This window comes from Odocoileus virginianus, chromosome 30, assembly GCF_023699985.2.
Source record: "Odocoileus virginianus isolate 20LAN1187 ecotype Illinois chromosome 30, Ovbor_1.2, whole genome shotgun sequence".
In the NCBI taxonomy this organism is placed as follows: domain Eukaryota; kingdom Metazoa; phylum Chordata; class Mammalia; order Artiodactyla; family Cervidae; genus Odocoileus; species Odocoileus virginianus.
In genome coordinates this window covers 38,671,812-38,699,547 of record NC_069703.1, presented here as the reverse complement: position 1 = coordinate 38,699,547, position 27,736 = coordinate 38,671,812, and the positions used below count along the sequence as shown (strand labels likewise).

The following is a 27,736-nucleotide window of genomic DNA, read 5'->3' as shown; positions in this document are numbered from 1 at the left end:
GAAAAATAAATGTTCTTGAGAGTGAGTTCTATAGCTTTTGCTTATGTACCATCTGTTGTGTTGGTGTGGTGTTTAATAGCTAGTCAAACTGAAACTATTTATCTCATTTCTGTGTATCTCCTGTTAGTATATGTTCATTCAGTGTTGGTACCTCTCATTCTGTGAAATTGTTGTTTATTTGGAATAATTGTGATAAACTATTGATTCTTACCCAGATGGTTCCTTTTCCCCTTTTTGTTCATTTTCAGAGGCTTGCCTTAAAAAAACTAATTTAGAGAATCATTAAAATTTTTCATGTTTTATCATGCGTACCTTGAAGTGGATATTTTTCTCCTTTTTGATTAGTCTTTTTTTTTCTTAATCTTTGGGTAAAATGGCATTCAAACTTTTTTGATCACAACCCACTATAATATGCATTTTTCGTTGTTATCCAGTACTTATACACATATATGTACATACTGATATTTAAAATTGAAAGAAGTTTCATGGGACAATATTTATCTTTAATGTTGGTAATGCATTATAATGTTTAATTTAATTTTTAGTTTTGTTTAGTTGCATTGGGCTTCCCTAGTGGCTCAATGGTGAAGAATTTGCCTGCAATGCAAGAGTCACAGGAGACACAGGTTTGATTCCTGGGTCGGGAAGATCCTCTGGAGAAGGAAATGGCAACCTACTCCAGTATTCTTGTCTGGAGAATCCTAAGGACAGAGGAACCTGGCAGGTTACCGTCCATGGGATCGGGTCACAAGAGTCAGACACAACTTAGCGACTAAACCACCACCAGTTGCATTTCACTCAAAGCAAACTATTAATATCCACTAAATGGATATGATAATCTAATAATGCATTGAACTTACAGTTTGAAAAGTTTTAGTGACTACTAGATTTTTTTACCAGTATAAAATTTTTTTGGAATTGAAGATGCTTGGATTTATTAGGTTTTTTCACCGAAATGTATCTTGATTCTCTTAAGCTTTTAATTGAAATAATTGTGCAGAGCAGTTGATAGAAGGAGACCTTGTTTATTGTTTCTGTCGCCTCTGTCTTAGGCACATCATTTAAAAAAACTGCAGTAATATCATGACGTTGACACTGCTTTGATAGTATGTAGAGGTTCTATCATTAGACTCCTTTTCTAGTTTCCATCTAACAGTCAAAGTTTAGTTTGATTAAATTGCTTTTACAAACTTTACTTCTGCTCTTGGCAACTGGTCAAAAGGTTACAAAGCTGCTTTATTCTGCTTTTTTCTGGCCCCCATCCAGTCTTTGTAAACCAAGAACAGAGAAAAGAGGAGTGAAGCAGTTTGCTCCTGTGTATATAGTCATGTGAAAGCAACACGACTGAAAAGTCTTTAGGGTTTGTTATAGTGGATTTATTTATTATCCCTGTTCATTTCCTGTAATGATAAAGGGGAAGTATGGTAGAGATATCAACAGTTCCTAGCATATCACAGCTATTAGAATGAGGCAGGGTCAGCATGCAGACTCTACTGTTTTCACCATTATCTCCTCTTAGCTGGTAATGAGCACTTACTATGTGCCAGGCACTATTTAAAGCACTTCATTTGTTGTATTAACTCATATTTCCCAAGGAGGCCTTGGAGAAGAACAAGAGTGAGAAACGATAAAGAAGAAAACTGGCCTTTTTAGTATCTTCTTATTACCTAACTTGTGAATTCTGGCCGTTTATGACTATAGCAGGACATAGCATACATTTTCAGTTTGATCAGCTTTTTAAAATCATTAATCCTGTCTTTGGTGTTCCAAACTGAGGCACATAGCTGTGGTTTAAAACCTCAGACTCTGAAGCTAGGCTGCCTGGGCTTGAATTCCAGGTTGATGAGTTACTGTCTGTGCTATAGTTTTCTCATCTATTAAATGGTAATAATAATAAATAATGCATATCTTAGAGACTTATTGAGAGAATTAAATGAGTTGATATACATAAAGTACTTAGAACAGCGCCTGACCCATGAAACAAATTACGTGAGTGTTAGCTATTAATAATGCACAATTGAATCTCCTGAAAGTATTTGTGACCATGATGAGCTCATATCATTAAGTAACAGGACATGTTTGACATTCAGTGTTCTCTTGCCCAGGAGCTTGACAGTAGCTCTCCTTGAGGACTTGGAAGTTCTTGTATGGTGTTGGAATCAAAGCCAGTGACAAAGGTTATGAGCTGCAGACCCATTCTGTTCCCTGTCTCACAGGAATCGCTTGTTACTTGGACCTTACCTTTAATAATATTAATATTTTGCCTTTTGAAAAACTAAGAGGAACTAGTAATGAATTGACTTTCACTCAAGACCAGTTTTCTGTCCTGAGTCTGTTAAAAAAAAAACAAACTGTTTTCTTTAACAGTTATATTATGCTAACTGTGTGCCAGACACTATTCTAAGAGTTTTACAGATATTAACTCATTTGAACCCATTACAAGCTTTTGAGAAAGACACATTAGTATTTTTCCCATTTTACAGATGAAGTAAATGAGGCTCAGGAAAGTTAAATAACTTGTCTAAGCTCCCACACCACTCATCAGTGCCAGAACTGGGATTTGAAGATAAGTAGTCAGACTCCATGGAGAAGGAAATGGCAACCCACTCCAGTGTTCTTGCCTAGAGAATCCCATGGACAGTGGAGCCTGGCAGGCCATGGTCCATAGGGTTGCAGAGAGTCGGACACAACTGAAGTGACTAAGCACGCACAGTCAGACTCCAGAGTTCATGCTCTAAGCTTGCCAAATCTGCCTCTTAAAGAGGTGAATTACATTGAAAAAGGTAAAATAACAAGTGGTAAAACTTACTTCACTATTCTTTACACTGAATGATTGGGTGATGATACACTGGCATTATGGGTGATGATGTTTGGGCTGATGGATTTTTGAAGGAGCAAATAAATTTGAAGTAAAATATTAATAAAAGATCTGAACCTAGATTTTATAGTTCTGACAGCTAAAGACTTATGTTTCAAAAGACTCAGTTCTGTTAATACAATATGTAGTAAATTTTGTTTGAATACTGGAGAGCTGATTAATAGATGTGATGAATAGATATATAGAATGCTATATAGGATTTTGAGTTTAGAAAATGGATAGTGTAAGGTATAAATTTTTCTGTATACCTGGAAGCAACACATTTATAGAACATTCATGTTGGAGAATACCATGGATCAGGCCATAGCAACTATAGAAAAATATGTGATTCTTTTAGAAATGTTAACTTTAGATTAAAGAAGGGTAGAAATAAAGTGTTGAGGCTGAGAGTTCTGTGGAGTCTGGATCTCCACACATAGAGAAACTCATGCTTTGTGAATGACATGACATGTTACTGAAGAGAGATTCAAAGAGGGTTGGAAGGAATGTAGTAGACCTGTTGGATTATTATTAAGGTCACTTTTGACACTAATTCAGATTATCTCATCCCTTCTCAATACTTTCTACTGTGGTTTTGGAATTTTTTCTGTGGAATACTATCTCCCAATTTTATTGGAAGCTTGTGGGGAAAAGTTTGTGTTAATTTTTATTAAAGATTATTTTACAGACAACTTCAAAGGGTGATTTTCCAAGAAGTAAGGTTAGAAATTGTAAAAACAATTTTTCTTAGAGAATCTATTCCTGATAAAATATTTTTCCTATTAAGAATTTGGTACAACCTAAATGTGTGTGGGTTTTTTTTTTTTTTTAATTCTTTCTCAGTTCTGATTAGTGTATTTAGTGTAAAGTTACTGTAAATATTCCTTCAGCTGACAATACCATGATACATTAGTCAGTCATGCCTCCCAATAAAGTAGCCAGAGGAATTCACCAGCTTTACCACAGTCAGTTGTCTGGGCTGTTTATTTACAGAAGGAGTTAACCAACGTGATGATGGCTTTTGTACGTCCACATAAAGGCCACAGGGAAGGTGTAGTTTCCAGTTTTTTTGGCCACAGAAATGTGGTTTGTGCTGATGCCTAAATTGTGAGAGCTGAAGGGCTCTCTTATGGTTACTTTAAAGGGAACCTTAAGGGCAGGTGAGTGTAGGTCTGCTGGATATTTGTGTCTGCTTCAGCAGGACTCCAGGGTACAGAGGACTCTTGAGTGGTTGTGTTAATGGGTAAGTTAGATAAGTTTTTTTTACGAGGTAGTACTTGAGAAAGGTTGCCGTCAGCTGCTGAGACTTCAGTGAATTTCTAATTGGATTGATAGGAGAAGAAATCATTCCATAAAGTATATGCAGAAGTTTCAGAAATATACCAGACTCTGAGTAAAAGAATATGGAGAATGGAAGGGGGCCTGGAGGTTCATCAGTTTCCTGGCTCTTACTCTTGATTTTGAGCATCTGGTGTTTGTCTCCTGGATAAAACCCAGAGAAATGCTTTCGAAACATATAAAACAATCTGCCCGGGAGGGCTTACTTTATAGTCTCTCTTCTCCCCATGGCATTTGGCATATATAAATCAAATCACATCATTCTCTTGCTTGAAGCACCCATTACCTCCCCAAACTGCTTATCATGTGTTACAAGGCTGTGTATCATCTCCCCAGTTGCCTGCTTCTCAGGACTCATTTCCTGTCACCCAAAACTTGCAAAAGTCAGCCTTTTTGCTATTTCTCAAAAGTGCTAGGTTGTTACCCTTTTACTTTCTTTACATTTGTTTGCTTCTGAAAGCCCTCCTTTAGTCTTTTTATAGCTTTCTGCTTTGCATTATTCCCTGCTTTGCTTAAATGTTACCGCTTCAGAGAAATTATCACTTAATCTGAAATAGCTCCCCTGTAGTCATGCTCTATACTTTATTTTCCAAAGAGTTATTACTTTGTGAAATTATATTACCTTATGCATTTGTTTATCTTCCTGTGAGAATACAGATTCCTTGAGGCTGGGGACTTTGTGTCCGTCACTGAATTCCCGGCATCTACACTAGTGCCTGGCACTATAGTAGACACTCAATAATTATTTTATAAACGAATGAATGAATTTTGAGGTTAGAAAGAAGCAAGCAGTCTGAAGCAACTGTAGATTTCCACAACAAAAGCTGTAGAAGCAAAAAGCAAAGTGAGTAGCTAATTCCAGTGTTTCTTGCCCAGATAAAGCTATGATAGGTATTCTCTAAAGTAGAGTCCTGGCATGGGAGACCAGATGTATCTGTGGTAATTTACATGACATTCAGAAGAGGCAGAAATTCATATCCAGAAAGCAAGTGACCTGCAGACACTGCCTACCTGCCTCTTTCATAGTCACTAGAAGTCAATGTATATAACTAGAGCCTGTATATGATAATAGATGAACAAAGATTCTCGGCCACTCAGACAAAACTGCTTAGTTGAAACTCCTAACTACAAACATGAACTAATAATAACCTAGATTTGTCAACCACTTAAGGAAAATTAATACTGTGAAAGAGAGGTACCAAATGCATCTAGCACTAAAGGAAATAGTGAACAGTATGAATTTAGTATAATGTAATATGAATTAATATAAAATACTAAATTTAGTATAATGTAATATAGATTTTAAAGGTAGAATTATTTGTAATTTCAGAGGAAATAAGGAAATATTGAAATTTTAAGAATCATAAAGGGTGAATAGCACATTAATAAATATAAAGATTGAGTGGAGTTCAAGTGCAAAGGATATCAACAATAATGGCAGAGTAAGAACCTCTGAAAATTTTCCATAAAGCAGTGAGGATACTGGCAAAAGTAGTCAACTCTTTCAGGATTCTGAAAATTAACTACAGGCTTGCAGCGATCTGAATGTTTAGTCAAGAAAAATGGCTGAATCTCAGCAAAAGCAGTGAACTTTGTAGCATTTTAGCTTGCATTGTTCCCATTCTCCTCTCTCTAGCTCCAGCCTTGGAAACCAACAGCCCACAGTCATGGTGAAAACTAGCATCCTGGAAGCCACTGGAAGGGGCAGAACAAGAATGGAGCTCCTTCAAAGCCCTGTTCCCAGAGAAACATTATTTGACCTTCTGGTGGTTCCTTGAAAGACCTCATTTGCAAGACTGTATTTGACCTGAATGGGAACTCACCCTGTGCAAATTGCCTTTGCCCTCTCAAATTAGAGATAGTTATTGAACATCATGGATCCAGTACCAGAAAACAGATTCAACAGTATGTTAAAATAATACTCTACAATGCAAGAGGTTCATCTCTGAACTAAGTGCATTTTATGCAGTTCAATATTCAGAAATCTAGTAACACACTATATTAGTAGTAAAGAGAAAAACCACATGGTCATTTTTGTGGATGGCAGAAAATCACTTCACCAGTGTCATGCCTAGTAGTGGTATGCAAGATGTGTTCTTATTAAGTTGAGGAACAGAAAAAGAATGCTCAACAGTTAGCACTGTTACTCAATACTATAGTGGAGGTATAAGAATATTATTAGGCAAGCAGAAGAAATAAAGAGGTTAATATTGGGGAAAGAGGAAGAACTGTTTTTATGCAGATGGGGAAAATATATACATGAAACTCAAGAATCAACCGTCTTACTATTCTCATTGTTAGAAACAATAAGAGACCTTGGTAACATGGGAGATTACAAAATTAATGTACCAATATTAACAACTTTCCTATATATAAAAAGTAATTTCTTTAGAAAATATAATGAAAAATATAACAAAGCAAAAAGATAAAATGCCAGCACAAAGAAATGTAGAGGATCTGCTAAGAGACTACAAAAATATTAAGTAACTGGAAATATATGCTCTGTTCTTAGACAGAACTCAATATTGTAAACTCATCCTTAAATTAATTTGTGGTTTAATGCAATTTAAGTTACATTTTTTTTTAAACAAAACTTTCATAATGTTATCCTGAAGTTTGTTTGGTAAGTATATACTTTTCTTTTAGTGATTTAAGTTTAATTTGTGTATCATCCTTTTCAAATTGCATTCAGAGAAGATTCCAGAGTTTGAGACTGCTGGCCTCTTTAGATTCGATTCCTTCATTTTAGAACAACCAGAATATAATAGCCTCTGGGAAAATTATTTCAGTTAAGAGTCTTTATCCAGGAAAAGAGTAAATTCCTAAAATTTACTCTTGTTTACTTTGTTGCTTGAAGTTAACATTAACAGCTTTTACTGCTTCAATTAATGAAGCCTTTATATTTTTACTCTGTTTGATATATACATTTTAGTGTTTAGTTAAATGGCATTTTCAACACTGACATGAATTTTTGAAAGTAGGCAAAACACCGTAAGTAATTATGATTTCTTTCAGAATATGTCTTAAATACCAGCATATTCTATCCTGTATTCTACTTCAGTATTTTTCTTCTGGTTTCAGATATTCAATGAATATTTTATGTTGAGAAAGAATTCTAAGGCTGTATCCAGGAAATAGAAAAAAAAGGAGTTCCAAAGAAAGAAATACATGCAAAAAACCCAAAAAGGTAGAAAAGTCACATTTTTCTAATGATAAAAATTTCTGATTATCTAGTATCATTCTGTATAATCTATTTATTAATTTTCTTGATATAGTGCTTAGCACAGTGTTGAAAATTTTTAAATTAAATGTTTAGTAAGCGCTTTTATGAAGAAGCATGCTACTCTCTGGGCTTCCCAGGTGGCACAGTGGTAAAAAATCCACCTGCCAGTGCAAGAGATGCAAGAGATATGGGTTCAATCCCCGGGTTGGGAAGATCCCCTGGAGTAGCAAATGACAACCAGCTCCAGTATTGCCTGGAAAATTCCATGGACAGAGGAGCCTGGTGGGCTACAGTTCATGGGGTTGCAGAGTCAGACACAACTGAGCAACGTACGTACAAACCTTAAGACATCCAAATTGTATCCCTTTGTATCTGCTTTTGAGTCTTACTAAGCTATTATTATAAGCTATAATGAGTGTAAAATCTTAACCTTTTTTTTTTTTCACCTTTTAAATGGACATGTATTGAAATAGGTTACAGCAAAATCCTTGGTGGTCTGTTGGTTAAGACTCTACCCTTCCACTGCAGAGGGGTGTGTTTGATTCCCAGTCAGGGAACTTATAAGATCCACATGCCGCTTGGCACAGCTTAAAGAAAAATTCACAATTTCATTGAATACAGAATGTAGAATTACAGCTTAGGTAAATCTCTCCACATGTTGATTGTTTCTAATTTTTCATTTCTGTGAGCAAGAAACACTCAAATTTTAAAACAGATTTAGCTTTTTACCCCTGTATTTAATTTTGGGGGGAAAATCCAAGAAAAATTAATCAGGCCATGAGCAATTTTATGACATCTTTTATACTCTAACCAGAGAACAGTCTCAAGATACATATAGTTTTACAGCAAGGGCCTGAATATTTCTTTTCTTCTTATGTCTCAGATAACTTTAGGTTTTGTTGTTTAGATTATTTTTTGTAGTTTAGTATGTGTGAATTGGTATTTTTAAAATATTAAAATTTATTCAGTTAGTAGTGAGAATCTTTTTTCCTGAGTGCTGATTTGATCTTTGTTGTTACTTAAACTGTCTGTATCCTTTTGCCCCATAATAGAAGATGGGTAAATGTTGTAGACATTTAAGTTTTATCTGTCATAATTATTGCAGGTATTGCTTCCATTTGTTTATATCCTTTTACTCTTACAGTTGTTATTTTTCATTGCGTTAAAGTATGTTTTACAAAACCAGATCTGTTGATTCGTTGCTTATGCTTTCTTTTATCGGCCCAAATTTAGTCTCTTTCCCACAGATGAGATAAATAGGCTATTCTGTTTTCTCCAGTATTATTTGAATGCTTAGTTCTTCATGTATTTAGAATTACTTATAATGTATGGTGTGGATATGTTTTTCTCCACATTATCCTCAGTTTTTCTGACAATATTTAAATAAGGATTTTCTGCACTTTAAGCACTTTTGAGATTTTATAATTATTTTGGTCTTTCTAGTCTTGTGGATCTTCCTGTATTTTTTTTTACTTGTGGTAAGTATACATAACAATAATTTTGACCATTTTCTGTATATCATTCCATAGCATTAAGTGCATTTACAATTTTGCACAGCCATCCCTCACCACTGTCCTCTACCATCTTATTTGATATAGTTCTACTTTAAGCTGAAACATGATTGCTATTAACCTCAAGTAGATTGTTTAAATTTCTGAATTCCACTTGCCCTGTCCATAGGGGATATGAAGATGATACCAGTTGTGTTTTAAGATGGTTGTGGAGATAAAATTAAGTAAGACAACAATTGTAAAAATATGTAGTGGGTTTTACATGCTCAGTAATCGATAGGTCTCTTATCCTTCCCACTATAGTTGGTTTTCAAGACTGGTGTAGGACTGACCTTCCTTAATTGCCTTTGTTATTCTCCTCCAAGGTACTCATCATTATTTTTGTCTAATTTTCAGTAAGAAGTTTGTACATATTAGAATAAACCTTTGTTTACTTATTTGAAACATCCTGTATAGATTCTATAGATTATGATACCCAAATTAGCATTTAGTATCATCCCGCTGATACTTACTACTAAGTATTGTTCTGCAAGAGACTGTTGATATGTTTTCTTGTTTTGAGCCATTTTCGTTACATCTTTTCTGATTTTGTTTTATGAGGCCTAGTTTATAAATTAGAATTTAATTGGAAGAGATATCTTTAGGCTTTATGTTGGTACTTTGGGTGTTAGGACACTTGTTTCTAAATTAATTGATAGATCCCTTTAGAAGATTTCAGTTACTGTTGAATAATAGTACTTGAAGCAGTTTTCTTCAGGCCACATAGTAGAGGGTATTTTGCTATTTGTTTTCATTCTTCAGTGTATATGTGTAATTATGTTTGAGGACAGCATGGTAAGCATTTGCCAATTACCTACTTCTTGATACCAGCTGCTTGATAACTTCTTCAGGTTACTGCTGCTTATAACTATTATTGTTGAGATTTATTTAATTTTGGGAAGCAGGCTGTTCATTTTCCCTGGGGAAACTTTGGTAGCCTTTTCTCCTCCAGGGGATCTTCCCAACCCAGGGGTCCGAACCTATGTCACTTACATCTCCTGAATTTGCAGGCAGGTTCTTTACCACTGGCACCACCTTTAGTTTTAGTTTTTCCAGATTTCTGCCCATGAAGGCATGTGGATATAAACTCTCTCCAAAAATGATGGTTAAGGGGTTTAATTAAAAGTCAGTAGTAAGAATTGAAACTGGAAAATTATGAAAAGCTGTTACTATCCAAATGCCTTGAAAGTACTTAAAACAAAAAAATGCACTCAGAGTATGTTTTGTTTGGCTGTTTGAGTAAGTTGTAATTACATTCATTTACACTATGTTAAGAAACTGCTTTCCACTTCTATGTCAAGCCATTGTATATTATTGGATATTTTAATTCAGAAGATATTGGATATTTCAAAAGATGAGATGGTTGGATGGCATCACTGACTCAATGGACATGAATTTGAGCAAGCTCTGGGAGTTGGTGTTGAACAGGGAAGCCTGGCATGCTGTAGTCTTCCATGGTTTGGAAAGAGTCGGACACAACTGAGCAACTACACTGAACTGAATTTAAAAAGATGAATCTAAAAAAAAAAAAAAATGAATCTCATTGAATGTAAAATAATATGAGGTTATATTAATGGTTAAAAGAAACACCCCAAAACAAAAAGACAAGCAAAATATGCAGTTAAACTTCAGATCCAGTACACGAAAGTAAGAAAACTAAAATTTGTATGGTAATTCTGTACTTTTATTATTATCAAGTACTGGAGCACCTTGTCTGTGTTATACAACACTTTCGTTTGGTGGTTAGTAAATGTTACTTTCTGTTTTAAGCATGTGCCACTTGTAGAAAATGATGTAAGGTCTTAATATTAAAAGTTTTATTAGCACATTGATAACTGCTAAGAATATGATAAATATTTGTGTTCTTTTATTTAGTATAATTCAGGTATTTAACAAATTATTGGAAAGAAGGAAGAATACTATATTGATGGAAAGTATCTTACATGGGGCTTCTCTGGTAGCTCAGCTGGTAAAGAATCCCCCTGCAATGCAGGAGACCCCCCTTCAATTCCTGGTTCGGGAAGATCCCCTGGAGAAGGGATAGGCTACCCACTCCAGTGTTCTTGCCTGGAGAATCCCCATGGACAGAGGAGCCTGGCAGGCTACAGTCCATGGGTTCACAAAGAGTTGGACATGACTGAGCAACTAACCACAGCACATCTCAGTATCTTATGTGCATGTTGTGATGGAATCACATGTTATAGTCATTATTAATATATTCTATATATAAGTGTACCAGAGTGTATGTGTAGACTTCACATATATCACATGCCAGCAGAATCCCAGAAATTCTGTAGCACTAAGTCATATGCATCCTTTGTAGTTTGCTTTTTTTGCTAATTGTAAAATTATAAAAATTATTGGTGTTCATTGATTACTTGATTTTTAAAGTTTTTTTCAAATGTAAAAATTATGACCCTTTTATTTTTCTCAGTTGAAAAATGAAAAAGATAAAGGTAATTTTTAAGATGGAAACAACCAAGGGTACTTCTTTTCAAAGAAAAAAGTAGAGGTAGAAAGGATTGTCTTCCAATTGTACTCTTAACGAAGGTTTTCTTGTAACTGCCATAGATTTGTCTCAAGAAAACTAGAAAGCTATTCCCTTTCTGTTGTAAAATCACTGCAGTGTTACTATATTTCTAAAAAACAAAATTCAAGATTTTACCATTTAGTTTTGTATGGCTTAAGAATCTATTTCCCTGCTATTAAGAGTAGTGTCTCTTTTAGAATCCATGAGCCCTTTGATCTATAAGAGAGATCTGTGTTCTCCTTTAATATTGTTCATATTTTTAAAATAAAATAAGGAAAGCACATGTTAATTGAGTACCCTCTTTTTTTTTAACACAATTTTTCTTCCCTTCCTCTTGCTCAGGAGTAGATTTATAACCCTTCCTCCAAGAGAAAGAATATCCCTTTCCTCTCCTTTGCTGAGAATCTACTGATTAGAGATTCAGTCATTACAGTTACAGCCTTCAATTAAGTAAAACATAGAATATTATTCCTTTTTGTTTAGGTAAGAGCTGGTCACACAAAATTTTAACAGATGAGGTATTTAAAGGCATTACATTTCTCTAATGATTTGGTCCTATTTTCCTGTTTGGGGATAAAGTCATATATGTACATTATGTACATTGGCTCTGTAAAAATCCCATAGAGACAAGACATTTCATCTTAAAGCTAAAACAGATATGAGCTGGTAAAACATCACACCGTTTCATCTTTCATAATCGTGAATCAGTCTCGCGTCACATTGGTTATGCTCTCCTGAGTAGAGCAAAACAAGAGCAGGGAAGGTGGCCCCTGTGAGCTTAGTTATTGCGTGCTGTAATTCTGCAGCACTGGTTATCTACGTCATGCAGTTTGAGCACTTAGCTTTTGAGGCTCTGTGGGTGAGCTACACGTGAGTGCATTGGGCATCAAGTGCTTCTGACCTTCAAACTTTTTTTTCTATCGACATTTTAGATCAGGGCAGCGAGGAAAGCTGTGTCTGAGTCGGATAGTTGTGCATCTGATTGTATCCCTTACACGTGTTTTCTCTCCCCATTCTGGAGTGTGCCCCTAAAGTATGTTGTGTTGTACCAGGATACAGCAGTAGAAGTGGAGTGGTGGTAAACTGGCACGATTGAAGTTTTTCAGTTCCCTTTTTATTCATTACATCTGCAACAAGATTCTCTACTCGCTTTATTTAGCTTTGTATGTTAAGTTGGTTAAAGTGGTTGGTAAAAAGTGAAAACAGGTGTGACCTTAATTAAAAGCAAAAACAATCATGTATTTTGGAGAAGTACTATTTTCATTTTTGTTAAATAGAAATGGGGAATTTTTAGTTTTTGTAATTATTTAGTTCTCTAACATCTTTCTGTGTTTCCTGGCAGCAGGACCCAATAAGGTGTTCTTACCAATAAGTGTGGGCTTCCCTGATAGCTCAGTTGGTAAAGAATCCGCCTGCAATTTAGGAGACCCCGTTCGATTCCTGGGTTGGGAAGATCCCCTGGAGAAGGGAACGGCTACCCTCTCCAGTATTCTGGCCTGGAGAATTCCATAGACTGTATAGTCCATGGGGTTGCAAAGAGTCGGACAGGACTGAGCCACTTTCACTTTCTTTTTTTTTTTTCCCCACCAGTAGATGTGGGGCTTAGAGTCCTGTTTTTCTTCTTTAGTTTGAAAATCAGAACCGGAAGAACAGGGGCTGAGAAAGTAAAGATTTTGCTTTAATAATTGACTAAGCAGTACATTTAGTAGAGCTCGTTATTTCAGGATAAAACGGATCCTAGCTTTCATTTTTATTTTCCTTAATTCTGTGATTCAATATTTCACTTTATTTATTTGCATTATTAAAATAGAGCCAAAAGAATTGAATTTTCCTTTATGTTAATTACATATATACAGATAGTTGGTTGTGAAAGTATTTACTCGATGTTTCAGTTTACCTCCTATTTAAAGTGATTCTGTGTGTGTTAGCAGTTATGTAAATATTCCATGTTAAAGCAGGCTGGATGTTATCATGTTATTGACTGGCTCGGCTAATGTTTAAATTTTTAATATAACCCAAATTTTTAAAAAATTGTGTCTTCATTCATTTACGTGGCTGTTATAAAGTGTTTAATGCCTTGGGCACTATGGTAACCATGTTTTAAGTACCGCAGAAGTGGTCCCACGTGTTGGATCTTGCAAGGTTTTATAAAGTCGGGTAAACCTACCTGACTTGGTGCAGCATGTCAAGTTTGAAAAGCCACGTGCAGATTTGAGATTTTGAGATTAGAGCTCACGTAGAAAGATTGAGGTAGCAAAATATTTTAAAAATTATTCTCTGATGGCCTCAATGATAATGCTCTAAGAGTACATAAAGTGTTGAATCCCCGTTCTTTTTTAAACAGATTGTGAAGACTGCTGGGGGACACTTGCAATCCAGTCACAAAAGCGTAATAAAGAAATACTGGTCCTGATGGAAGAAGAGCAAGATTTACCAGAGCAACCAGTAAGTATTTCCTTTAACAATTTAAAGTTGATTGTAGAAAGGCTAATTTTAAGAGACTTTAACTGTTATTCAGTTATACTACAGATTCTAAGTTAGAAATAAAATTGAGGAAAGGACTCCTTAATAATATTCTTCTAAGAAAACAGTGTTCTTAAATTTATATTTTGCTGACTTAATGCCAAAGAGTCTGATTAGAAAATTCAGCTTTACAAAATAAGTATTGAAAAAAAAAAGAAGTCTTGTATTTAGAAATGCCATTTTCAAAAAGCAATGGCTAATTTGCAGCAACGTGGATGGACCTAGAAATTGTCAAGTTGAGTGAAGTGAGTCCGACAAAGGAGAAGTATCGTATGACATCCTTTGTGCTGCTGCTGCTAAAACATGACTGTCGCTTCAGTCATGTCTGACTCTTTGGGACTCTGCAGACTGTAGCCTGTCAGGCTCCTCTGTCCATGGGATTCTCCAGGCAAGAATACTGGAGTGGAGTTGTCATGTCCTCCAGGGGATCCTCCCAACCTAGAGATTGAACCCACATCTCTTATGTCTCCTGCTTTGGCAGGCGAATTCTTTACCACCAGCACCACCGGGGAAACCCCGACATCCGTTATAAAAAGAAATAATACAAATGAACTCACTTATAAAACAAAACAGACTCACAGTCTTAGAAAAGGAACTTACGGATGCCTGTAGGGAAGGATGGGGTGAAGGGATAGTTAGGGAGTTTGGGATGGACATGTGTACACTGTTATATTTAAAATGGATAACCAGCAAGTTCTATAACTCAGGGAACTGTGCTCAACGTTAGATGGGAGGGGAGTTTGGGGAAGAATGGATATATCTATATGTATGGCTGAGTCCCTTTGTTGTTCACGTGAAACTACACAGCATTGTTGATCGGCTATACTCCAATATAAAATAAATTGTTGTCATTTTTAAAGCAATGATATTCTTAAAGTTTTTAGAAAATAAAAGAGGACATTTACCAAACAGTATATACATACTATTTGTGCTAGAAAATCTAGTTTTATTTTTGCCTAAATTTCCCTGACTAAATTTTTTAAATAGTAATAGTTGAAGAAAATGTAATTTGACCACTGGCTAATTCTTTTTTTTTTTCATTTTTTTTTTATTAGTTGGAGACTAATTACTTTACAATATTGTAGTGGTTTTTGCCATACATTGACATGAATCAGCCCTGAATTTACATGTGTTCCCCATCCCGATCCCCCTTCCTGCCTCCCTCCCCATCCCATCCCTCTGGGTCTTCCCAGTGCACCAGCCCTGAGCACTTGTCTCATGCATCCAACCTGGGCTGGTGATCTGTTTCACCCTTGATAGTATACTTGTTTCAATGCTGTTCTCTCAGAACATCCCACCCTTGCCTTCTCCCATAGAGTCTAAAAGTCTGTTCTGTACATCTGTGTCTCTTTTCCTGTTTTGCATATAGGGTTATCGTTACCATCTTTCTAAATTCCATATATATGTGTTAGTATACTGTAATGGTCTTTATCTTTCTGGCTTACTTCACTCTGTATAATGGGCTCGTTTCATCCATCTCATTAGAACTGATTCAAATGAATTCTTTTTAATGGCTGAGTAATATTCCATAGTGTATATGTACCACAGCTTCCTTATCCATTCGTCTGCTGATGGGCATCTAGGTTGCTTCCATGTCCTGGCTATTATAAATAGTGCTATGATGAATATTGGGGTACACGTGTCTCTTTCAGATCTGGTTTCCTTGGTGTGTATGCCCAGAAGTGGGATTGCTGGGTCATATGGCAGTTCTATTTCCAGTTTTTTAAGGAGTCTTCACACTGTTCTCCATAGTGGCTGTACTAGTTTGCATTTGCATTCACACCAACAGTGTAAGAGGGTTCCCTTTTCTCCACACCCTCTCCAGCATTTATTGCTTGTAGACTTTTGGATAGCAGCCATTCTGACTGGCGTGTAATGGTACCTCATTGAGGTTTTGATTTGCATTTCTCTGATAATGAGTGATGTTGAGCATCTTTTCATGTGTTTGTTAGCCATCTGTATGTCTTTGGCTAATTCTTTAAAATAGATAAGACTCTTGAGAATAAGTTGAATTCTTAATTTCTTTTAAATATTTAACATAAATAAAATAATTTTAAATGTACTTGGGTGCTACAGATTTATTGCCTTACCATGGTTTCTTTTTTTTTTCTTTTGGTCTTTTTAAGTGTTGTGTGGTTTTTTGTTTTTTTTTTAACCCATAGCATTTAAAAAAGGAAGACAATAGTAATCATCCTCTTAAAATACTTTTCTGTTAAAGAATCTTTTTCTTTTACTTGAGCTTCTTTTTCTGAAATAAGGTAAATACCGATTCAATTTGCTCTCCTGAATAAGCCTCTTGCATTTTATTTTAAGAGAATAGTGAGTGGTACATTTTTACCTCTCAGTAAAAGTCCAGCCTAAAAAACTTTGAATTCTGAAAGCAGATAACAGAGTATGTTTTTCATGTTCTAGATGTATTCTCTACATCAATGAAAGATGGTCATCTGCTTCCATTTAAATGATAAAGTCCTCTAATATATTTTAAGTATTTTACTTTATGTTGAGACATGCATATCAGTGATTCCTTTGCTATTAACTCTTTTAGTCCCCTCATTTAAGTATAAAGCTAGGAAGACCTAAGCAGTTGGTAAAATGACCTTTTGAGACATTTAAAATGTCATTCCCCTATCCCTGGTGGAACATTAATAATCAGGGAAATGGTAGGGTTAAAAATCATCCTCAGCAATGTATCAAAGATATACACTATAAGAACAGATAGCTGAATTAGAGACACTGAATGTACCAAGGAAGATTGTGTCATTGACTTTTTAATGTCATAAGACAAATCGTCTAGTCATAGTTTCAAAAGGCTTATGTAAATGTTGATATACTGATGAAATGAGTATTATTAGTTGCTCCTTACCTGTTAAAGGTAGTGAGAATTGTGAAGCTGACCTGTTGGTGAGTCATTTCCCCCCCCCCCCCCCCCCCCGTTTCATTTCCTTGTCATTCTACTCAGTTTCCATAACATGACATGCAAAACCTGATTGTTATTTCAGAGAGAGGTGAGAAATTAAAGTGGTTTAAAAGCAGATTTTCTGGGAATTTCCTGGTGGTCCAGTGGCTGGGAGTCTCCACTTCCACTAACAGGGACATGGGTGTGCTACCTGGTGGGTGACTAAGATCTCGCAAGCCATATGGCGTGGCCAAAAATTTTTTTTTAATTAAAAAAAGTAAAAATTTTCTGCTGACTGTAAATGATGATTGTCATGAGACATCTTTTTTTTTTTAATTGGTTTGTACCTGGGTCTTTTTGAACTTTTGAACTGTGGTGTTGGAGAAGACTCTTGAGAGTCCCTTGGACTGCAAGAAGATCCAACCAGTCCATCCTAAAGGAGATCAGTCCTGGGTGTTCATTGAAAGGACTGATGTTGAAGCTGAAACTCCAATACTTTGGCCACCTCATGCGAAGAGTTGACTCATTGGAAAAGACCCTGATGCTGGGAAGGATTGAGGGCAGGAGGAGAAGGGGACAACAGAGGATGAGATGGCTGGATGGCCTCACCGACTCGATGAACATGGGTTTGGGTAGACTTTGGGAGCTGGTGATGTATAGGGAGGCCTGGCGTGCTGCGATTCATGGGGTCGCAAAGAGTTGGACATGGCTGAGTGACTGAACTGAACTGAACCTGGGTCTTAATTTATAAAGGTGACTGAGTGACAACACAAAGAGGTCAGTGCCATTGAAAGAGCAGTTTTCTGTTACAGTTCTCTTAGAAATAAGAGACACAGCATGCCACAGAGGGGCACAAGGAGAGCACCAGTGTCAGTTCAGGAGGCAGAGACACGAAGAGCAATCCTGGAAGGTAGTGTCGGGGACTGCGTAGGCCACTGCCTTAATTGAGGTTTCTTTAGGCAAGGTAAAACAGGGTAATTGTTCATTTAGGATTGGAGGTTTGAGGTACAGAAACTATCACTAGGTATCTGGCCCTGGGTTTATTTAGAGCAGGGGAATATAGTTCAGAATATGGTTCAAAATGTAGACTCTGGATTGCAGGGGAAGATGTAAGCAACTTTGGCTCTTAGTTTGGCCCTGTGGTTAATGGTTGTGAAATAGACAAATAGAGAAAATGTGGAACATGTATTAACTGTTAAAAATAACTAGGATAAGAAGAGTTAATGTCAGATGTTGAGGAAAATTTTCATAGACTGTAGTAGAGATCTGAAGCTTCAGTGGAAAAAATGGTCCTGTCCCAAGTTGATAATGATAAAGTCATGATTTTTAAAAATTTTATTTTATTGAGATGTGGTTGGTGTATAATGTGTTAGTTTCTGGTGCACTGCACAGTGATTCAGTTATACATATATATAATACTTTTCATCTGCTCATCCCAAACTCCCAGTCCACCCCTCTTCCACTCCCCGCTCCCTTGGCAACCACAAGTCTGTTCTCTATGTTTGTGGGTCTGTTTCTGTTTCATAGATAAATTCATCTGTATCATGTTTTAGATTCCAAACATATAAGTGATTTGGTATCTGGTAAGGGCCTGCTTCCTGGCTCATAGACTGCTATATTTTTGCTGTGTCGCCACATGGTGGAAAGGGCAAAGGAAGTCTCCTTTATAAGGGCACTAATCGCATTCATGAGGGCTCCACCCTCATAATCTTACCATCCCAAAAGCCCCGCTTGCACATTTTCTCATACTGGGGATAAAATTTCAAAATATGAATTGGTGGGGTGGGGGGGGGTGGAATACAGACATTCAGTCTATAGCATCCTGTGTACCCAGGGAGAGGAAAAAGACTAGTGAATATTTATAAGTGCATCTACCATAATCTTTTCTTTGGTTCACCTATTTCATTTTCTGATTTAAAAAACAATATGTAACTCCTTTCCCTATACATTTCTCTTAAGAGAAACAACCCCAAATTCCATCCATTGATGCATCCAGATCAAGTCCAGGATCTGAAACTCACTAGTTTCTACTAGATCTAGATGTGACCTCTTTTGAACTGGTAGCCTGTGAACTTAAGACACATGTCTTGTCTCCCATTGCAAGTCATGTTCCGTATGCAGTAATGGAATAGGCAGTTGTCTCTGCCATGGGCATTTACCTTTCTAGTAGTTTGGAATGCTTATTCTCACTCTCTATATGCTGATTTCCTTATGTCAAGTTCTGGAAGTCAAATTAATAATTAGGTGACTGTTGGTAAGGGCTTCCCTGATGGCTCAGATGGTAAACAATCTGCCTGCAATGTAGGAGACCTAGGTTTGATCCCTGGGTTGGGAAGATCCCCTGGAGGAGGGAATCGCAACCCACTCCAGTATTCTCTCCTGGAGAATTCAGTGGACAGAGAGCCCTGGCGGGCTGCAGTCCATGGATTGCAGAAAGAGTCAAACACAACTGAGCGACTAACATTGCCACTGCCTGTTGGTAAGTGTGATCAAAGAAAATAGTATTAATTTTTTTTATGTGTGTAATTTCATTAGGTTATGATCACACTCTTTCCCCAACTAGAACATACAGTATAACTTTCTCCTAAAGAGAATGATATGCTTTGTTGGACAGTGGTGGATAAATTCTGACTCAAACGTCTTCCCTTTTAAGACTTCATGCAGATTTCTGTTGGATTTATTATTCCCAAGATTACAGTTTACCAAGCTGTAGTATGACTTAGCCTCTTGTTAAAACTTAAGAAGCATAATAATTATATACTTGTAAGTCATCTCAGAGTAATTCTGGAGTAATATTTGAGATGCGTAATGTAATTTTCTTATCTAGAAAGTGGTATTTCTTAATATAACAATTGTATATCACTTTCTTTCATAAACTGCTCACTCTCATTTGTTCTCTCCCTATCCACTCCCCTTCACCAATTTCATTTTCAGAGCAGGTCTTTGAAGTAGATAGTTACATTTTATTTTCAGAGAGATAGACACACAGTGAATTAACTCTCAGAACTGAGCCTTGAACCTGTACATTCTGAATTCTTATGTTGTGTTATTTGTATTCCTTTGCTCTGCTATATTTAAAGCTTCACTTCTTTTTGTTGTTATGTTTTTAAACAAAGGCACAAATAGAACTCTGATTCATAATTTGTCAGTGGATCTTCCTTTAGTGACCTTTAGTTATAACGTGCCCATAAGATTATGTCATTTGAAGAAAAAAAAAAAGATTATGTCATTTGTTTTTGCAGCCAATTAAGCCGACTGTGCTCTTTTCCCCATGGGGGCCCAGTGTGCAATGGCTGCAAACAGCAGCCTCCCTGGTAGTGTATGCAACCTGTTGCCTGTACAGGTAGCCCTAAGGGACCTTGGAGACAACTCTTCCTAGTGGGCATTCATGGCTGGCCTGCTGTTTCTCAATCTAGACTCCAGATGGGTATGCTCAGTGCCTTTGGAAAGCCCCAGGGCACAGTGGCCAGGGTCCACATTGGCCAGGTCATAATGTCCATCTGCACCAAGCTGCAGAACAAGGATCATGTGATTGAAGCCCTCCGCCGGGCCAAGTTCAAGTTCCCTGGCCGTCAGAAGATCCACATCTCCAAGAAGTGGGGATTTACCAAGTTCAGTGCGGATGAATTTGAGAACATGGTGGCAGAAAAGCGACTCATCCCAGACGGCTGTGGGGTCAAATACATCCCTAATCGTGGTCCCCTGGACAAATGGCGGGCCCTGCACTCATAAGCATCAGCTCTGTTCCCTCCTTAATCACGCTCACCAATAAATGCTATTTCCTGTCAAAAAAAAAAAAGATTATGTCATTTTTTAAATGACAGCTCTATTTATTGAGATATAATTCACATCCATTTTGAAGTATCTGATTGGATGGTTTTTAGGATATTCACAGAGTTTTGCTGCTGTCACCAGAGTTGATCTTAGAACATTTTCATCACTCCAAAAAGAAACTGTACCCATTAGCAGTCACCTCTCAATTCTGCCCTCGCCCCAATCCTAGGCAACTACTAATTTACTTTCCTGTTGACCTTTTGTGAGTATTTCGTATAAATGGAGTTATATAGTATGTGGTCCTTTGTGACTGGCTCCTTTCACTTAGCATCATCTTTTCAAAGTTTACCTGTATTAGCATGCACAAGTATTGATACTTCATTCCCTTTTATTGTGGAATGTTTCATTATATGGATTTATTTTATCATTCATCATTTTTATTTGTCAGTATTGTGTTTATCCATTCATCTATTCATGACACTGGGTTTCCCCTTTTTTGCTATGTTGAATAGTGCTGATAGGAACATTCATGTCCAGGTCTTTGTGTGGATATATGTTTTCATTTCTCTTTGGTTATATAGTCAGGAATGGAATGGCTGGATTATATGGCAGCTTTATGTTTAACTGTTTGAGAAACTGCTAGACTGTTTTCCAAAGTAGCTGCACTGTTTTCTTTTTGTCCATTTCTGGATTGTATTATTTGAACCCATCCTTTTGTAATCCAGTGAAATCTGTATCCTTTAAGTTAGTTTAATGCCTCTATACCAAGATACCATGTTTCCTATCCCTGACTTACAGGAGGACAGAATTGCCCAAATCAAGGGTAACAGTGGGTCATGAAAGGTACAGAATTAGCTGGGAGCACATTTTCCACCCCCTGACTTCTTTGTTTGGTAGACATGTCTTTAGGTTCATTTTCTCTGTTTCTGTTTGTGTGTATAACTCTACTGAGTTGGCACTGTAGTAGATAACAAATGAAAAAGCATAGTTCTTCCTTGAAAGGCCATTATGAATATATTTTAAAATTTTGCTCCAGGGCTTTTTTTTTTTTTTTGCGTTTTCTAGCTAAATTTGTTACTCTTTCACTCTAATAAAATGAAGACTGTAGTAAGTTAGTTCTTCATTGCTCTGGTTTTCTTTGTATGGGTTACTGTTGTAAACTATAGACTGTTTTAAATTCATTTCTTTGATTGCAAAGAGAGTCTTTGGGTGAGCTAAGCATAAATTCATCACCACTATTGGAAAATTACTTTATTATTTGGCATTATGTAAATACTGTCATCTTCAGGTGGGAAGGACAGCACATTTTCTAATAGCCTGTATTAAGTTGAATTTTTCTTGTCTTAAGCCTTGCAGTTTCCAGTCAAAACAGTTTTTCAGCATTATTACATGAGTGTATTTTTCTCCCATACCTTTCATTGAAGTTTTGTCATGTATTGGTAATATAGTTAAATTCTTTTGTCTCAGTGTATATACTGGCATGTAATCCCTTTACCTCCTGGTTGGTTTATGGTATCTTTTATCATATGGAAATTTCGAATTTTTGTAAAATCAAACTTATTTTCTCCTTTATGACTTTTGAATTTAATGTCATATTTACTAAGGGTTTACCTACCTCAAGGGTTTTGTTTTTGTTTTCTTTTTTTTTTCATATACTTTTGTAATTTTGTTTGTAAACTTAGAGGATATTTTAATACCTCTTACTAATTTTATCTTTTTTGGCACCTATGAAAGTTAAGGCAGCATCAGTTGATATCAGTTAAGGCAGCAAGGATCCAAGAGTATTTGGTTCTATTTATTTTGTCATGTTTTCTCATGAGGAATAGATGTCCATGAGAAATTGAATGGACCTGGAATTTATGTTGTATTTATTATGTATTTTGAAATTTTAAATTTAATCATACTTAATAGCTATATTCCCACCTAATATGCTTGTTTAAAATTGTTTATTAGCAGGGACTTCCCTGGCGGTCCGGTGGTTAAGACTCCCAGTGCAGGGGGCACAGGTTCAGTCCTTCATGGGGAAACTAAGATCCTGCATGTTGCACAGCATGGCCTAAAAAAAATTGTTCAGAGTTTCTGCCTCTCTGCATACCTAACTCCTTGTAATGGGTTGGCGGTACTCTTTGTACTTTGCGAGCTTGAAATACTTTTTAAGTATTCATAATTTGTATGGCTAAGCACACTAAACTTACTTCTGAAACTAGTTATTCTAATTCAAAAACCCTACAATCAGATTCTTTGTAATATTTAAAACAACAACAGGGAAAATCATTAGTAATGTTAACCATAGATCTTCCATTTGTGACTTCTTAAACTGTTTCAATGGAAATGCTTTTACCTTAGAAGGATTTAGAGAAGATGAAAATATGGGGAAAAAACAGAATAGTGTGAAGCATATTTTTTAAATTACTGGTAACCTGATAGGAATTTATTTTTATTTTTGGCTTGTAAGTAAAAGATATTTCTATTAAATAAATGGTTAGATGTTTGCAAAATTGCCATACTTACTGTTTGAAAATATATTTATGTGTCTCTTAAAATTTAAAAGTAACCCAATTTGATTTCAAATTTGGATACCTTATCCTGGTAAACATTCTGTGTTGAGTAAAAATCCTGGTAAACCTTTTATTTTGCCTTGAGTTTAGAAAACACTGTTTTCATTAAAAAGAAAAAAGAGCCCCATGTGAAAAACAAGCCCATCTTTAACTCTCAAATTTATCAGAGGTTAATGAAATAAATATAAGTCTAAGCAAGACAAAAGGAAACAGTTACCCTGTAATTTATTAGTTAATCTGAGGCTGCCATTTGAGTAACTAGATGATTTTAAAAACAGATCATGACATTGATGCTTTTGTATATTTATTTTACAGGTGAAGAAAGCCAAGATGCAGGAATCGGGAGAGCAAACTTTAAGGTATACAAAGTTGAATATCTTTTTAATGACCGACTTATAATTTGTTTTTACCTGTTGATCAGTATATGGACATGATTTGGATTGACTTACTCTCATTTTGGTTTTTAGCATCAGTTTTTATGTTTCGAAATTATTTGATTTAAGGTGAAAATTATCCTCTAAAACTTTGTCCTTAAAGTTTGTCCTTGGAACATTTACGTGCTGAATTTTTCTCATTTATTCATTATTTATTCAGCGGAATGTACCAATCTCATGTTATGACTCAGAGCATGTGATACGTGAAAGAGACACAATGGTAAATATTCTTCAGTTAGGTGTACAGTATACATAATAGGAAAAATAGAAATTTAAAAAAATCCAAGGAGTTAATCCTTAATTACCAGATGGATATGGGACATCTTGATCATTAGCTCTGCTCCCCTTACAGGAAAGAGGCAGCTTCTTTGCATGTCACACTCTGGCTTCCACACACCATGATTTTCAGTTGTCCACAGTTCTTACCCCCTGTTTTTTGTCTACCAGCCAGATGAACCAATAACTGCATCCCCTCTAACATCTTAATTTCAAGAATCCTAATCTTACACTTCACACACTAGCATTCCAGCTCATTTATTCTGTTGTCACACTAGCCCTGTGTCTTACTCTACACTTCCACTTATAATGACAGTGATCTATCGTATTTTCACTGTCAGGCATTGACCCTTTCCTCAAAACAGACTTCAGTATCTTCCTATGCTGCTCAAAAGATCTATTACTTGAATAAATTTCTTACAAACATTCTTAACTTCTTCTCCCTTTTCCCTGTCATCCTTCCCTAGCCTAACCTGCTGTTTAAAAACCCTAGTTAAACCCTCCTATTCACCTGTTTCATACTTATTCCCAATCATCTGAACACTTGTGATAGGAAAACACAAAACTGTGCTCAGTGGTCTCAATTTCTAGTCATGAGTACATCTCAGCGGGCACTTAAACATTTTTGGTGGTCCAGTCACTCGTCCTGGTTTATTACACAGTCATAAAATCGTTTCTCTTTCCTCCTTACTTTCCTTCATTCCTCCTCTCCTTTCCTCCCTGCCTGTCAGCCTGCCTTCCTTTCTTCCTGCCTCCCTCCCCGCTTCTTTCCTCCTGCCTCCGCCTCTCCTTCCCACCCCCCTTCCATTTACTCAGCTGGGGATCTGGCTCCCTAATGCAGAGAGAAATCAGAAATGGACAGGAACTGCCTTGCTTATCTTACCACTGAACCTACCCCCTTAGCTACTTCACTGCTTCTCTCTAGTAGCCTCTGCTTCCCTTCTCTCTGAGGTTAATTCCCTTGCTCATCTCTCTCCAGTTGTACAGTGGAGCCTCTCAGCTTCATCTTTTCCTGCTGCTATTCCGTCTCCTTCAGCAGCTGCTTTATTGGAAATACAGACAACCTAAAATTCACCATTTCAGTCATTTTTAAGTGTATAATCCGGTGGTACTAAGTACACTCACATTGATATGCAACCGTTATCACCATCTATCTGAAGGACTTTTTTTATCTTCCCAAACTGAAATTCTGTATTCATCAGACTCTCCATTTCCCCCTTTTTCTAGCTCCTGGCAACCATCATTCTGCTCTGTCTCTATGATTTTGATTACTCTTTAGCACAGTCATAAATTATTTGTCTTTCTGTGACTTGTTTGTTTCATTTAGCCTTAATGAAAGGCTAAATGTCTTAATGGCGTATCCATTTGTAGTGTGTGTCAGAGTTTCCTTCCTTTTTAAAGCTGAATAATACTCCGTAGTAGTCAATACCACGTTTTGTTTATCCATTCATTGGTTAGTTGTGTTTATTATTGCCAAGAGTTTCGTTGAATGAAAAAGAGGTATTTGTGATGCTTACTTTTGGAGTTTGGGTGTTTCTGCTCTTTTTTGGAGGAGGGAAATTTTACTTTGGAGCATTGTTTTTTCAATCATACACACGTTGTTAAGTAAATTTTATATAACAGGATGATCATATTTGAGATAGTAATAATTTTTCTAGATATAATTTCAAATATTCAGCAAAGTGCTAGAGTTAATTCACTGTCTTGATGCTTTTGTTTCTGTTTAGTCTCTCGATACTTAGTTGAATATGTAGGAGATTTTGTTGTAAGAATCCAGGACCATAGGATTTTAGAAACTTGTCCATTGTACACCAGACCATACAAGTATACCTTCTACAATACAAGATCTAGAAATAGTCTTTCAATAGTTGGTATAACAGTGATCCCAGACTTACTCAGACCAGTCTTACACATAGAAGACCAGTCATTATAGTCAGAAATGTGAAGTTCTTATCTGGGTTTATACCGTTCTCCTTGGAATCCAATTTAATTAGGCATAAGATAGGGCTCAGAGGTCTGTATTTTTACCAATCATTCAGGTAATTATAAGAAATAAGCCATTTTGGGAAACAATGATACAACTACTAAGTATGATTTGTTACCCATGCTTTTCAATTCCCATAGTCATATCTTGGTTAGTATATTAAGTGCTATTTTGAAAGTACAGACATTTGAGTGAATAGATTAAGGTAAACTTCATCTGGGGATTTACTTTTTAAAATTAATTACATCTGAGGAAAAATTGTTTGAACATTCAGAATATACCAGGGAAACAACCTTTATTGATACTATGCTTGAATATTAGAGGTTCATTTAGAAAAGATACAAGAGCTTTAAGAATTTTGGTGCTTTGTACTTTTTTTATAAGTAGCATTCCTTTTTAAATTGTTCTATGTAGAAACTATTCTTACTGTTTATTAGTCTTATCTTTTCAAAAAAGAAAAACTGGAAAAAAAAATTTTTGTTGATGGCATAATGTTCCCTTGTATGAGGATACATTACATAGTTTTTACCCAGTTCTTTAACTAGTTGGACATTGGCTTCCAAAATTTTATATAACAAATCATGTTGCATTGAAAATACTTCTTCATTATTTTATATACACCAGTTCCAATTACTCACCCACCATTAATATGTAGCCATAGTTCTTTTCATACTTCTCTGACATAGTGTCACAAACTTTTTGAGTTTGCTAACTTAATAAGTGGGAAAAAAAGTTTTACTTTAGTCTTAAAAAAAGTCACGTCTTTCCCAGTATGTGGAGTATCTGCGACAGTGTCCTCTACTTCTTCCTAGAGTGTAGAACAGCAAAGCAGATTTCTTGCTGAGGGAACATGAATGTGGGAAGCATACCTGGGCTGGTGAGAAGCTGTATTATAATAGTACTGGCTACAGTTATATTGTGCTTACCCTCTTCTAGTCTTTGCTCTAAATACTTTTCACATATTGACTCATTAATCCCTATAACAGCCCTGAAAGGTAGGTTCTATAATTATCCCTCATTGACGGTTGAAAAAAACTGGAGTACAGAGAAGTTCAGGGACTTGCCTAAAGCCATAAAGTTAGCTTTGGCAAAGAGCAATATGAACTCAAGCAGTCTGGTTCCAGAGCCTGCACCCTTAAGCACTGTACTGTACTAGTGGTTGAGGGAATAAGGGGAGAGTTGGAAAGTAAGGTAGGAGGAAGAGGGAGGATGTTGTGAAAGATCAAAAGGTAGTCTCCATTTCAGAATCTCAGTGAGGATCTTCCCAACATTAAAGTATCTAACATAATGATTTATCCTTCTAGTTTAAATGACACAGTCTTTTTCAATTTCTCTTAATTTGCGTTATAAGTTTTTTAAAGAAAGATTTTGCTAAGTTTGGGGTATAGTAACAAAAATTTGTTTGTTTTTAATTGGGGGAAAACAAGTACAGTGTAATGCATCATCTTAAGGTTCAGAAGCCCTTCTTGTGTAAGCATTGTAGTTTGAAAAAGCTTTTCAAGTGATTGTGAGGACCATTGTCTGAAGTTAGTCATCTCACTACATTCCTTTGGTACTTTGGAAATAAAGTGAGAGCAGTTTTAGGTGCTGTAGAGTTTTTCTTTTACCATGTGGTCTTTAGAGAAAATCTGAGTTGCCTGTTGCTTATATGAAATTTCCACATGGTATAAAAACAGTCATGGTCTAGAGATGTGACAAAGAACTGGAATGCTGAAGGTACTAGGCCTGGCCTTAGCTGTTACGTAGCTGATAAAAACCAAGAACAAGGACTTCATGAAATAGACCTACCTTGC

At 36.2% G+C, this 27,736-nt stretch overlaps 1 protein-coding gene and 1 non-coding gene across 7 annotated transcripts in view; both read left to right on the top strand.

Moving 5' to 3' along the window:
• Nucleotides 1–27,736, top strand: part of EYA3 (EYA transcriptional coactivator and phosphatase 3) — a 90,808-nt gene that overhangs the window by 7,326 nt on the left and 55,746 nt on the right. For 3 of the 6 annotated variants that reach the window (XM_020909105.2, XM_020909113.2, XM_020909107.2), the window contains exons 2-4: nt 7,277–7,382; nt 13,843–13,943; nt 23,565–23,608. In XM_020909105.2, coding sequence (XP_020764764.1) covers nt 7,364–7,382; nt 13,843–13,943; nt 23,565–23,608 — 164 coding nt within the window. In that variant the 5' untranslated portion in view covers nt 7,277–7,363. Of the gene's footprint in view, nt 1–7,276; nt 7,383–13,842; nt 13,944–23,564; nt 23,609–27,736 lie in introns of those variants that run through there. The other 3 variants (XM_020909106.2, XM_070459013.1, XM_070459014.1) reach the window with 2 other exon arrangements.
• LOC139032306 (small nucleolar RNA SNORA70) lies at nt 20,154–20,288 on the top strand. Its single transcript, XR_011484836.1, has one exon. It is a non-coding gene; the product is annotated as a small nucleolar RNA SNORA70 (small nucleolar RNA).